We start from the raw sequence: 13,424 nt of genomic DNA, 5'->3' as shown, positions 1-13,424 counted from the left end.
AGAGAAAGTCAATAAAAATAGAAGTTAAAAATAACTTGCCTTAAAATAAATTCAACTTATTCATGTAAAATTTCTAAGCATGTTATTTTATACCGCAATCAACAGTTGTTTACAACCAAAGTTTTCACAGGCAAGATAATAGTAACTAGTTGTTACAGGGAAACTGAGAATGTGTTTCTCATGTAGTTTTAGTTGAAAATTTATTCCTAATTAGTATAAATATGTAAACTTATCCTCCCCTGATTGTTTTTTTCCTGGCAAAAGATAGAAAATATTTTTTAAAACTTCTTTAACTTAGCTACAGTAGATATTCTTTAATTAGCAGCTTTCAAGATAGCCTAATATGTGAGTCATTTAAATTTTCACTTCTTACCTCAAATGAAAATATGAGTCTGAATTTTCAAACTCTTCACAAATTAATCATTACTTAAGGCAAGACTTTCTAGGACTGAAAACTTGTTTTACCTACAACATTTTGAAATGTTTGTGATTCAATAATCATGTTGCAAAAATTACCTTCAACATTTCTATACAATCCTATCCAAAAGTTGGCTTTGCTTTGAAGTGGCTCAACTCGATATGACAGGAAACTCGATTCAGCAGCACTTTCAATGGTAACCAGAGAGGAACCTGCAGAGTACAAAAGAATAAATATGATGGCAGTATATTTAAGTAGTTGAAAATATTTTTATAATGATAGTATTGATATTAAGAGCAATAAAAATCATCCCACTATCTCCACTTAAGGAGAAGAATTTCAAAGAGTGGCCATTTGGCTTCTAAGAATTTGTTTCCATTCTGAAAATATTATTTTTTAAGCATCATTTGTGTACAAGCACTTAACGACTCACTGCAGGATATACAAAGATGAGTAGGACAGAATGTTTAAGAAGGTTATGGTTCAGTGGGTAGTAATGAGTTGAGAGTATAAAGAAATGTATTAGGAGAATATTTGTTTTAGGGGAAGCAACTAAACGGGAGCATGGAGGACACAGAATTTAAGATACATCTTAAATTCTGTGTCCTCCATGCTCCCGTTTAGTTGCTTGGATGTTGCTTGGATGGACAAATGAGGATGTTTTATAATGATTAAAGTTTTAATTCATCAAGAAGATATGACAAATATAGACATATATGCACCGAACAATAAAGCCTCGAAATACATGAAGCAAAAACTGACAAAGTAGACTTCTCCTGACTCAGAATTTAAAGTAAAAACTCATAGGGAGTTTTAAAACTCCCTGTGGCAACATAGAAGCCTCCTGAAATCCCCTTCTCCCACATACACACCAGTGAACACCTACACATGGAGCAATTCTCTCAGTAAAATCCAGAAACTCAGTGACTCCTACATATAGGGCAACTGAGAAAACACAAACATCTAAATGAGTAGGAAAGGCTGAGACACACTCTCTTCATAAACCCCACCCATGGCACAGTGCCGTATAATCAGGAGGGAGCCCCTAATTTCCAGCTTCTCCCTGAATAGAGAAGGGTTTCAACCATACATCTAGCACCCCAAATTTTTAGGCTCCTGTTCCTCTATTTGAATGAATAGGCGCCCCAAATGCCTAACTCTGGAAGCTAATGGGGTTTGCAGCCACGAGACCCACAGGACCACAGAAAACAAAGCAGCAGTTCTTAATGGACACCAAACACTTGCCATGGCTATTCTCCCAGGGCTCAGCTAAGAGGGAACAGATAAAAATGCCTATCTCTCAGTCTTTCCCTAGAAGGGGACTGACTGCATACTTTACAACCTGCTGCCTGGGGGGTCCAGCTGCTAATTTGCATGCAGCAAGGGGCTAGCTGTGAACCTCCTGGGGGAGCTGGTGGGCCCTTCTGCCACCTTCTTCCTCCGACTTGCTGCAATGATAAAATCAGGTCACCAACAGGTCTCTGGAAGGAGCTTAGACACACACCTGGCTTATATACTTTCCCAGGTGCTGCCTGAGGGGCCAGCTTCTAATCAGTCTGCTTTTATGTGCTAACTGTGATCCTCTCCTTTGGGATGTCATCAGGTATTGGCACACCCTCAACCACTGGGAGCCACTAAAAACAAAGACGACAGCTTGTATAACCACAAAGTTTTGAGTGACAAACAGGAACTTGGGCTGGATTGACTGATGAGGTTCATCTCCCACACAAGACCACTCTCAAGACTGGGAGAGGTGTTTCTTTTATCTAATGTGCAGAAACCAACACAGAGAGTCAAGGAAAATAAAGAAAAAGCAAAATATTTTCCAAGCAAAAGAACAAGATACATCTCTAAACTGATATTAATAAAACAGACACAAGTTATTTACCCAATAGAGAGTTCAGAATAACAGCTATCAAGATACTCAATGAGGTCAGGAAAGTAATGCATGAACAAAATAAGAATTTGAACAAAGAGAGAGAAAATATTAAAAAGTACCAGAGAGAAATCACAAAGCTGAAGAACACAATAACTTAAATGAAAAGTTCAATAGAGGTGTTCGACAGCAGACTAGAAAACTGGAAGAAAGAAACAGTAAACTCAAAGAAAGGGCAGTCAAATATATCCTGAGAAGCAAAAAGAAAAAAAGAATCAAAAAGAGGCAAGCTAGCTTAAAGGACTTATGAGACAACAGCAAGAGGATCAATCTACACATTACAGGAATTCAAGGAGAAGAGAGAGATGGGGGCAGAAAGCTTATTCAAAGAACTAATGGCTGATAATTTCCCTAACCTTGGGGAAAGAAACAGACATCTAGATCCAGGAAGCATAAGGAGTACCAAATATAATGAATATAGAGAGACAAACACTGAGACACATTATATTAAATTGTCAAAAATTAAAGACAAAGAGAGATTCTTAACAGCAAAAGAAAAGCAACTTGTTACATAAAAGGGAACCCTTGTAAGACAAAACAAATTTTTCAGGAGAAACTTTGCAGGCTGGAAGGGAGTGAGAAGATATATTTAAAGTGCTTAGAGATAAAAGCTTCCAACCAAGAATACTCTACCTAGCAAAACTGTCATTCAGAATTAAATGAGAGATAAAGAGTTTTCCAGACAAACAAAAGCTGAAAGAGTTCATCACCAATAGACCAGCCTTATAAGAAATGTCAAGGGGAATTCTTCAAGCTAAAATGAAAGGACACTAATTAGTAATATGAAAATATTTGAAAATATAAAACTCAATGGTAAATGTATAGGAAAATCCAGAATATTCTGATATTATAATGGTAGTAAGTAAATCACCTATAACTTGTATAAAGGTTAAAAGACAAAAGTATTAAAAATAACTATAAATACAGTAATTTGTTAATGTATACACAATATAAAACGATGTAAATTGTGACATCAAAAATATAAAAGGTCGGGGGAATGTAAAAATACAGACCGTTTGCATACATTCAAAGTTAAGTTGTTATCAGCTTTAAGTACACTGTTATAACTATAAGATGTTTCATGTAATCTTCACAATAACCACACAACAAAACCTATAGTAGATACACAAAATAAAAGGAAAAGAATCTAAGTAATACTACTGAGAAACCATCAAATCACAAAGGAAGTGAGCAGAGAGGAAGAAAGGAACAAAGGAAGGTCAGGACAGACAGAAAACAATTAACAAAATGGCAACATTAAGTGCATACCTACCAATAATTTCTATAAATATAAATGGACTAAATTCTCCAATCAAAAAACATAGAGTGGCTTAATAGATTAAAAAAGAAAAAGAAAAAAAAAAACAAGACAACTATATGCTGTCTACAAGAGACTCAGTCCAACTTTAGGACATACATAGGCTTAAAGTGAAGGAATTAAAAAAAATTATTCCATGCAAATGATGTTGAGAAAACTAGACAGCCACATGCAATAGAATACAACTGGTCCACTATCTAACACTATACAGAAAAATCAACTCAAAATGCTTAAAGACTTGAATGTAAAACCTGAAATCATAAAAATCCTAGAAGAAAACACAGGCAATAAACTCCTCGACATTAATCTTTTTGTATTTGACACTAACAGCAAAGGGAAAAAAAGCAAAAATAAACAAATGGGATTACATCAACCTAAAAAGGTTCTGCATAGCAAAGGCAACCATCAGCAAAATGAAAATGCAACCTCCTGAATGGGAGAAAATTTCTGCAAACCACATGTCTTAATAGAGGTTTAATATCTAAAATATACAAGGAACTTATACAACTCAATAGCAAAAAAATAACCCAATTCAAAAAATGAGCAAAGGACCTGAATAGATTTTTTTTTCCAAAGAAGACTTACAAATGGCTAAGAAGTACATGAAAAGGTGCTCAACATCACTAATCATCAGGGAAATGCAAATCAAAACCGCAATGAGATATCACCTCACACTTGTTTAGGCTAGCTATTATTAAAAAGATAAGAGATAACAAATGATGCAGAGGATGAAGAGAAAAGGGAACCCTGCTAATGTGAATGTAAATTGGTACAGTCCTTTTGGAAAACAGTGTGGAGGTTCCTCAAAAAATTAAAAATAGAACTACCATATGATCCAGCAATCCCACTTCTTGGTATATATCCAAAGGAAATGAAATCACTATCTCGAAAAGATAGCTGCACTCCATGTTCATTGCAGCATTATTTATTATAGCCAAGACATGGAAACAACCTAAGTGTCCATCAACAGATGAATGATTAAGAAAATGTAGTATGTATATACAATGGAATATTATTCAGCCTTTTAAAAGAGGGAAATTCTGCCATTTGCAACAGCATTGATTAACCTGGAGGGCATTATTCTAAGGAAATAAACCAGACAGAGACAGACAAGTACTACATGATATTAGTTATAGGTGGAATTTAAAAGTCAAACTCACAGAAACAGAGGGTAGAATGGTGGTTGTCAGGGAGTTGGGGGGTGGGAGAAATAGAGAGATGCTGGTAAAAGGGTACAAACTTTCAGTTATATGATGAATAAGGTCTTAGGATCTAATGTTTAATATAGTGACTACAGTTGATAATACTGTATGGTATCGCTGAAATTTGCTAAGAGATTAGAATTTAAGTGTTCCCACCTTAAAAAAAAAAAAGGTAAATATGTGACGTGATGGTCATGTTAACTTGACGGTTAGGAATCCTTTCCCAACAAATATGTGTATCAAATCATCATCTCTTACACTTTAAATGTATTACAATTTTATGTCAACTACACCTCAATAAAACTGAAGAAAAAAACTAAACATAAAAGTAAAAAGAAGTGAAAACTCCAGACTGACTTTTGAATGAACCTGAAGGAAATGAGCATGTAACCCTTGCTCGCCACTGTTGAATGAAGAGCCCTGACTTAGGGCATAATCAAAATTTAGTCACAAAGTAATTCAGTGAAGTATTCAGTGGGATTTAATTAAGTAGATTTTTTAATGCACCCCGAAAAGTTCACTTTATTTGACATTTTTATTTCAGGAGGGAAATTGTTCATCTATGTCATGTCACTTGAGTTTTGTTTCGTATTTATTCACAAAGATAACCAGATCTAAATGCTTTTCTATTCATGGGAAAGCAAAATGGTTCCTGGGCACTTGTGAAGCCTGAGCCGATCAGTGTTAAAAGATGAACACAACACTCTGAATAATAATCCTAACAATTTAGAATATTAGGGCAGAAAGACTTGTTCAGCGAGTCACTGCTTTCTGCCAGAATTCTTTCACCTTTTGAGGCTACAATGTTAGAAATTACATTTGGGGGGCATGATGTTGACCTTTCTGTTACAATATAAATTATTAAGACAAAGAAACAGGTATTTTTACTTTCCTTAGGTTTTTAATGTACAGTGTTACTAGTATCCTGGTAATCTAAATAGATGATTGTGGGATTTTCTGACGGTAAATGTGGCACTTACCCATTCGAAGACATTCCAGAGAAGCTTGGCCCCAGTTCCTTGTATATGAAGACTCGATATAGTAGCAGTGACCATGGAAAGGAATCCACGCTGTGTGCTCTGACTCGGGGCATCTACCAGGCAGCTGTGGAGGTTCAGTGGCAGGGATTTCTGTTAATAAAAAGACATTTCAAATAAAGTAAGACCTGAAGTTTCTTTAGTAAATAGAATAATATATCAGCCATTAAGGAAATTTTCATCGCCTATCATTACTTTTTTTTAAGCCCTAATGGTAACCATTTGGATATGCCATTTCTATTATTGAGTATTCTTTTTACTTTATCATTTTTTTTCATTTAAAATGTATTTCCATAGAAGGTACTATGGTATAACAGCGGTCAATCACAGTCATAATTAAGCATGTAGATCTATAGATACCTACGAAGACGTTAATAAGTTCCCCTAAAAGGTCAACCAGAAATAATTTGCAAAGGCAGTCTTCCTTCTAGACACTTTTCCTTTTCTAGGATCCTAGCCCCTATAAAACCTTCTTAGCTATGACTGACATTGATGTTATAACTAAATGGTATAGGGAGAATTCTAGGACTTTACCACTGTCGGACTCTATAACTGTATTCTAGGACTGTATCACTGTAATATCACTGACTCTGATGAACCTACACATATTCTGATAAAATTATTTTGATATAGCTGTGTTGTCAACATCAAAAGTAATCATCATTTCCTGAGGACTCTGACATCATAGATTCAGAGGCCTATCCCAATAATAAAAATTCAGAAACGTATAAAGAGGAAATAAACTCTAGCAATGAAGAAAATTTTCTCTCTCTGTTATTTTGATCTATGTATATTTGTTTATTGCCAGGTCAGCCTTTGGTTAGGTGAAGGAATATGTTTTATCTTATCCTTAAGCTACCCCAAAACACGTGACTGTTTAAGAATATCAACGGTGGCTTGTATTAGCTTATTGAGAAAATTTCAAATCCCTTGATTGTTTTTGTGGATTCAATTACCGTCTGATCTTTTGCAGAGAAAATAAAAACTTTCATTGCAATGTGCTGTCTTCCAATAGCCGTCAAGATCCATATAAACACACGCTGACTTCAGTCTGGGCTCATCAGTGGCCCAATTAGTGTACCTCACCCTCCATTTATCGGTCCAAACATATTCATTATTGGTCTGCAAGAACAAAAACAACCATTAACATGGAGGCTGGCTTCGTTTAGAAGATACCAAAAGAACCCAGCAAGGAGTAAAAAGTATATTTAAGACTGTGATTTGACAAAGAATCTTCAACATTTGGGAATAAAAAGAACATTATAAATTATTTCTACCAACTCAAATTCAGGAAATGCAGCCTTTTTTAAGAAAAAACTACGTCTTCAAGCTCCCCATGAAGACATCGCTGGAAGCTATTCTGAAAAACACAGACTTAAAAACCTATGTCTTATTCTAGAAAACTCTCTTTATTTGCAGGCCCTCAGTGCAAAAGAGGGGTTTTACCTTCGGAACAAATAAAACACATATTATATTATCATTGAAATGATAATAAAAACTGAGTCATTTTCATTGAACTCATGGACCCCTGAGAGAAACACTTATCTCTTCTAATCTTCTTACTGTTTGGCTGTTGAAACAGGGCCAATGACAAATGACTTATGCAAGGTGACATGGGTGGATAAGAGAGGAGCCTAGGTCTCTTACCTTCCAGTTAGGTGGTCTTTCAACCAAAATGAATCTGATGGCATCTTTTAAAGATAATTGTTTTATTCAATTTGCATACTTCTTATTAAATTTATTTGGGCAAATTTATGGTCACATACAAATTAATTGACAACATCAAAAAGATTACTTATCAATAATGTTCTTTTGACAGTCTAAAAGAAATTTTACAGGTAAAGCCTCACAACAGATGCTGTATAACTTTCAGAGATAAGTGAATTTTTAAACCATTCAAACAGCTGTCCCCTTTTTAACTGCATTATTTAATTTACCAAAGCAATTACCAAAGATTTAATGACAAAATCAAAAGCATGCATTATCTCAAGTTAGAATTTTGTAGTATTCTACCATATTTAATCAAATAATGCTGGCATAATCATTAACTCCATAGATGTAATAAATATAACATTATTGTTTTAGTTACAAATGTTGGGATAATGGAAAGTTATTTAATCTTTCTAACAAAAAATAAAAGCCTATTTTAAACTCGTAAGAGAATTGGGACCATATTTGTGAGAAGAAAATATATGAATTATCAAGAGAATTAGTTACTAAAAATAGATTCAACATAGAAGTAAAAATGCCGTGCTTAAGTTTAAACACAGAAATCATTGTGTAACTACTTACTTTTAAATGTTCACTAACCTACTTAGGAAATACTCATTGCAAGAAGTGTAAATGTTGATCTCTGCATCATGGTTGAAGAAGTTCTACAAAGTCTGGCACCAATCTACTTTCCAGCTATATCCCCTTATCTCCTTTTATTTCTTCTTGGTACTCCTTCCTTATGAGCCACCATCCTAGACCACATCTATAAAGTTTGACTTTCTCCGAGAAGCCCTGTTGGTCCTCTCCCCTTGCACAAATGATCGCTTTTCGCTCCTCTCCCAGCTCTTTGTGTATACCTCTCTTTGACACTGTATTACCTCTTAATTACTTGTTGACATCTCTATTTATTGTACTAGGAAGTTTGCTGATTGACTAGTTAGATGGATGTATGGATGGATGGAGGATAGATGGATCCCCTGGCATCAGAGAAGACTCATTTTAGGAAAATTTTGGCAACTCCCACACCGCTCTTAGTTCTGTGCCTCAACCCTCACTCTACACCATCTTTTGCCAACCTTCCTTCTCTGTTATGGAATACAGGGAATTGACCGCAATGAAATCTTTCACACACGATGGAAGCTGCACAGCTTCAGAACAGATAGCAACTCTAGAATGACTTTTCACAAAAAATAAGGAATATCCTCATCGCCCAGGAACTATGCCCCTGACGCTTTCTTAATTCCTGTGGCATAGTTGTAATCATGACACTAGAAAGAAATAAGTTAATAAATAAAACTGTTTAGATGCAGAACTTAATTTTCATATTCAAAATATACAGTAACACTGTATATTAAAAACCTAAGGAAAGTAACAATAATAATATCACTTAGGTAAGTCTTAGTTTGATTTCTGACATAACATCACTAACTTGCTAGATCCTTCCACTGGGTCCTAGAGAGATTGGGTCTTGTACATGTCAGTATCATTTCCAAAGCCCAGCAGGTTTTTACACACAGCAAGTATTCAACAGAATGAACAGAAGAGAATCATATTCAATCACAATTTATCAATCATGTCAAGTCGCACATGTTTCCAGCATCTTACCAAGTTACTGTTCAGGGCGATCCACACAGGTTCATTCAGGGTTTGCATCTGCATCCATGCAAATGCATTACTATAGGGATGTAGAATGCTAGCGATCAGGGAAGTGTGAAGCTTGCAATAATCATCTGCTTCATGCCACTGCAGCTTTAATTTCATGAGTGAATAGCTACTTTCGCCGTATTTAATAAAGCCATCTGTTGGAATTGTTGTTGGAGAACTAGGCAAGGAAGGGTCTGGAATAAAACAGTATTTCCATTAATATTAAACATTACCTGAGTGCCATCAGTACATGACTTCTATATCTCATACATCCTAAAAAGAATCTGAACAGCACAATTCAAACCATCAGGTGTTTAACATATTTTCATGAGCTATTTCACACCAGAACACACAGTTCTATTTTTTAATCAGTATGCCTGATTGAATTAAGTCATTTCCAAACTCTATTTAGAATATTAAGGTAAATACAGGATCAAGTTTCTAAACTATAAAACCAAAAAGACTTGCAAATACTATGAGATCTAGTATCTGGATGAAAGTCACGCCACAGTTTAATCCCATGAATTAAAGAACATCTATCATCCTGTCAAGACGAATCTTTTTTTTTTTTTTCCATCTTGGTCAAATTTTAAGGTCAAGAACAGTCTTCCTCTCCTTCCCTTCCCCCCACCCCCCGACTCTGTTCCATTCCACCCATGAATTTGCATCTATTTGTATCTATTTGACTTCACCTGTGAATCACGTACCTTCAAGAAATTGGTTTATGCTCTGGAATGAAGCCATATAACAGTTCCCACTTCATTTAACCTTGATCTCAGGATCAAGCTTTAATCTTATGATGATTTCCCATGTGAACGCCATATCTTATCCAAACTGAAGGCTTTGCAAGCTGGCGTCACTCTGGTTTTCTGATCTTTCCTCCTCAATCTCTCAGCATGCGTTTCTAATAACTACTCTAGACCTACCCATAATTTGGGCCACTTACTGTCAAGACCCAAAAAAATCTTGTTTCTGGGCGCCTTATAGCTGATGCCTTAGGGCAGAACAGAGGTCAGCGGATGACAGCCAGAGGGTGAAATCTGGCCTGTTGTCTGTTTTTGTAGCCCATGAGTTTTTAAATGGTTGGGGAAAAACAAACAATGAAAAATATTTTGTGACATGTAAACAATACATGAAATTCAAATCTGTGTCCATAAATAAAGTTTCAGTGGAACTCGGCCATGCTCATTTGTTTACGTACTGTCTATGATTGTCTGTGATCACAGCAGAGTTAAGTCATTGCAACAAAAACTTTATGGTCTACAAAGCCTGCAATATTTATAATCTGTCTCTTACAGAAAAAGGTTGCCAACCCCTGGTCTAGGGTCCTAGATGTCCCTGCCTACCGATGCTGTCTTGGCCAATTCTCCAACCTGTTCCACTGTACACCAACCCAACCCACCATGTGCCTTGTTCTGTCACTCCAAGAATGCCAAACTTTCTTTTGAAGACTCTGGTAAGGCAACAATTTTAATTCAGCAAGGAGGGCAGCCTTCCCTTTCTTCTGCTGTTGCTGCCACCGTGTGTTGATAGAATAGCATTAAACCAAGAGACCCAGCCCCGGATCCTTCCATGTTACAGCCGGTAGGAAGTAGAGTCTCATCATTTCCCAGCTTGGAGAGAGCTGGGTTTGTCTTAACAAGACAGGAAAAGTTTTGGACTGCTAAAAGTGGCCAATGAAGCCTGAGATAAAGCTTTAAGAAGCTTCACCGAAGGCTATATGCAGCCAGGAAATTAGCTCATTTATCCAATTAGCTTGTTTATTAAAACACTCATAGAAAAAATTATAAGGAAAAACTGAATTACTGAGAGGTTATTTTCAGGTGGTTAGATTATGGGTAATTTTTTCTCTTTATGCTTTTCTGTATTTTCTAAAATTTCATCAAGGGACATGTGTTTCATCAAGGGGTTGTTTTTAAGTGTTTTATATTCATATATATTCATTCATGTTTTTATTTACATATCTTTACATATTTACATGAATTCATATATATTCATTCATACATACTCATATATATGAATAAAAACAACACTGTTTTATTTTTTATTTATTTAATTTTATTCTTTTGGCCACGCTGCACAGATTGCGGGATCTTAGTTCCCCAACCAGGGATCAAACCCAGGCCCCGGCAGTGAAAGCCCTGAGTCCTAACCACTGGACCACCAGGGACTTCCTGAAAACAACACTGTTTTAAAAAAATACTGAACACACATTCTTTGTTGAAATTTTAGAAAATATAGAAAAGCATAAAAATGAGAAGAAAATTACTTAGAATCTAACCACCTCAATATTTTAGTGTTTCCTCATAACTGTTATATATAGAGAGATATATATAGATGTATAGACATATTATATATAATATAAATGCAAATATATATACATAGAGAGAGAGCGTTAGAAAGAGACAGTTTTTGATAAATGAAGAAAAATACAATAGTACAATGAAGGAACTAAAGGTCTTAATCCCACGATGCAAACATATCCACTATTCCTATTTTGATGCATTTCTATAGCCTTCTTGTTCTTTTTTTTTAAGGGGGTTCAAAGTGATTTTTGCATCATCAGTAGTCTATAAAATTTCATATTCTGCCTTTTTCACGTTAACACGGTCAACCTTTCCCGAAACCTAAGTCATTAAAAATTGTCAAAATATTTTTTGTCAGCAGCAAATATTCTATCCCTTGCGTTTACAGGAAGAAGAAAAAGAATTTTAAACAAGTTTAGGAATCATCATTCCCTCCTGGAAGGGGAATCCTTTCTTTCCCCAAAGATTGGAAGCACAGATGCATTACCAGTGGCCTAAGATTCTGGTGCTCGAAGGGTGTAGCAGAGAGAGAAAGGTGGCATGGCCTGGACCTTCTTTTGGATCAATAGGAGGTTAGAATTCCTGCAGGACTTTGCAGTCATCTGAAAATATCTTCAGTGATTTTCAGTCATTGTCATGAATTGATATCAGTTCCCTGATTCCCCAGAAAGTATAGAAAAATTTGTTAGATCCGGGAGATCATGTAGCTTCTAATTCAAGCTCCTCTGAGAGCCCTGCTTAGGGTGACCGCAACCCACCTCATCTTCAACCCTCATCTCTAATCTATCTTTTATTTTCTGAACCTCTTCTTATGTAGCCAAACGTTTCTATTCTAATTTCACTCGAAACTAAGATGCACACGACCATAATCTTGATTCTTGGTCGATATCCACATATCTGTTTTATTTTCATTGCACCATAGTTAGGCTTCCTAAGATGAAAAAAGGACCACAAATAAGACATCTACATTTTTAGAGACACAGAATACATAACAAGTAATGAGGCATATAGGGTGTTTTGGGGCAATGGTTCTCAAATTACACAAATTGAAGTGAGGTATCCTTACTCTGACATTTTTTTTTTTAAGGTAGAGGTAAGCAAACATCCCAAATTTCTAACAAAATTAGAAAAAGTTTCAACCTCTAGTTTCATCTGTGCAAACTTTCTGGTAATGGATGAGGGGGCACATTCATGAATAAATTACAGAAAATATCCTTTTTGTCTGTCACGGGCATCCATGGATGAAAGAGAGAATCAAATAAACATGTTGATGGGGAATTCCCCGGCGGTCCAGTGATTAAGACTCTGAGCTTCCACTGCAGGGGGCGCAGGTTCGATCCTTCATCGGGGAACTAATATCCCACATGCCACACGGCACGGCCCCCAAAAAATTTTGATTATTTAATTAAAAAAAATTTTTTAAAACAACGCGTTGATGTGCAAGGGAAGGGTCACTGTTTTAAAAGCAAACTTAATTTTTTAAGAGCAGTTTCAGGCTCACAGCAAAATTGAGAAGAATGTCACTTTTTAAAAAGTACGGAAAAACCCCACCTCTTACAGCCCAGCGAGGTCCGGTAGGACTTACCGGGAAGTGTCTGGCATATGTAACCTCGCTTACTGTCACAGGTGTCATCCATCCATTTTCCTGCATCCCTTGACTTCCCTCCGATAATAAGAACACAGTCAGCCTGTATATTCATGGAGAAGAAAAAAAAAGCCAAACGTGGATCGATAATTATTTAAACCAATTCATTAATAAGCAAAAAAAAAAAAAAAAATCCTTTATCCCTAACCTCCAACTTTTAGGATAGTCCTAATTCATTTACAGCATGTTCAATTCATCCCTACTT

The 13,424-nt window shown here is 35.9% G+C and overlaps 1 protein-coding gene across 3 annotated transcripts in view; it reads right to left on the bottom strand.

Annotated features, from left to right (window-relative positions):
* The window catches only part of MRC1 (mannose receptor C-type 1), a 172,245-nt gene that overhangs the window by 4,821 nt on the left and 154,000 nt on the right, over window positions 1–13,424 (bottom strand). For all 3 annotated transcript variants that reach the window (XM_082385247.1, XM_082385248.1, XM_082385249.1), the window contains 5 exons: window positions 13,160–13,262; window positions 9,230–9,462; window positions 6,868–7,033; window positions 5,855–6,004; window positions 517–630 (listed from right to left, as the gene is read on the bottom strand). In XM_082385247.1, the coding sequence (XP_082241373.1) occupies window positions 517–630; window positions 5,855–6,004; window positions 6,868–7,033; window positions 9,230–9,462; window positions 13,160–13,262 (766 nt within the window). The remainder of the gene's footprint in view (window positions 1–516; window positions 631–5,854; window positions 6,005–6,867; window positions 7,034–9,229; window positions 9,463–13,159; window positions 13,263–13,424) is intronic.

This window comes from Balaenoptera borealis, assembly GCF_965194805.1.
Source record: "Balaenoptera borealis genome assembly, chromosome: 3".
Taxonomy (NCBI): Eukaryota; Metazoa; Chordata; class Mammalia; order Artiodactyla; family Balaenopteridae; genus Balaenoptera; species Balaenoptera borealis.
Note: the sequence above shows the minus strand (reverse complement) of the source record. Positions and strands in the feature narration are given on the sequence as shown.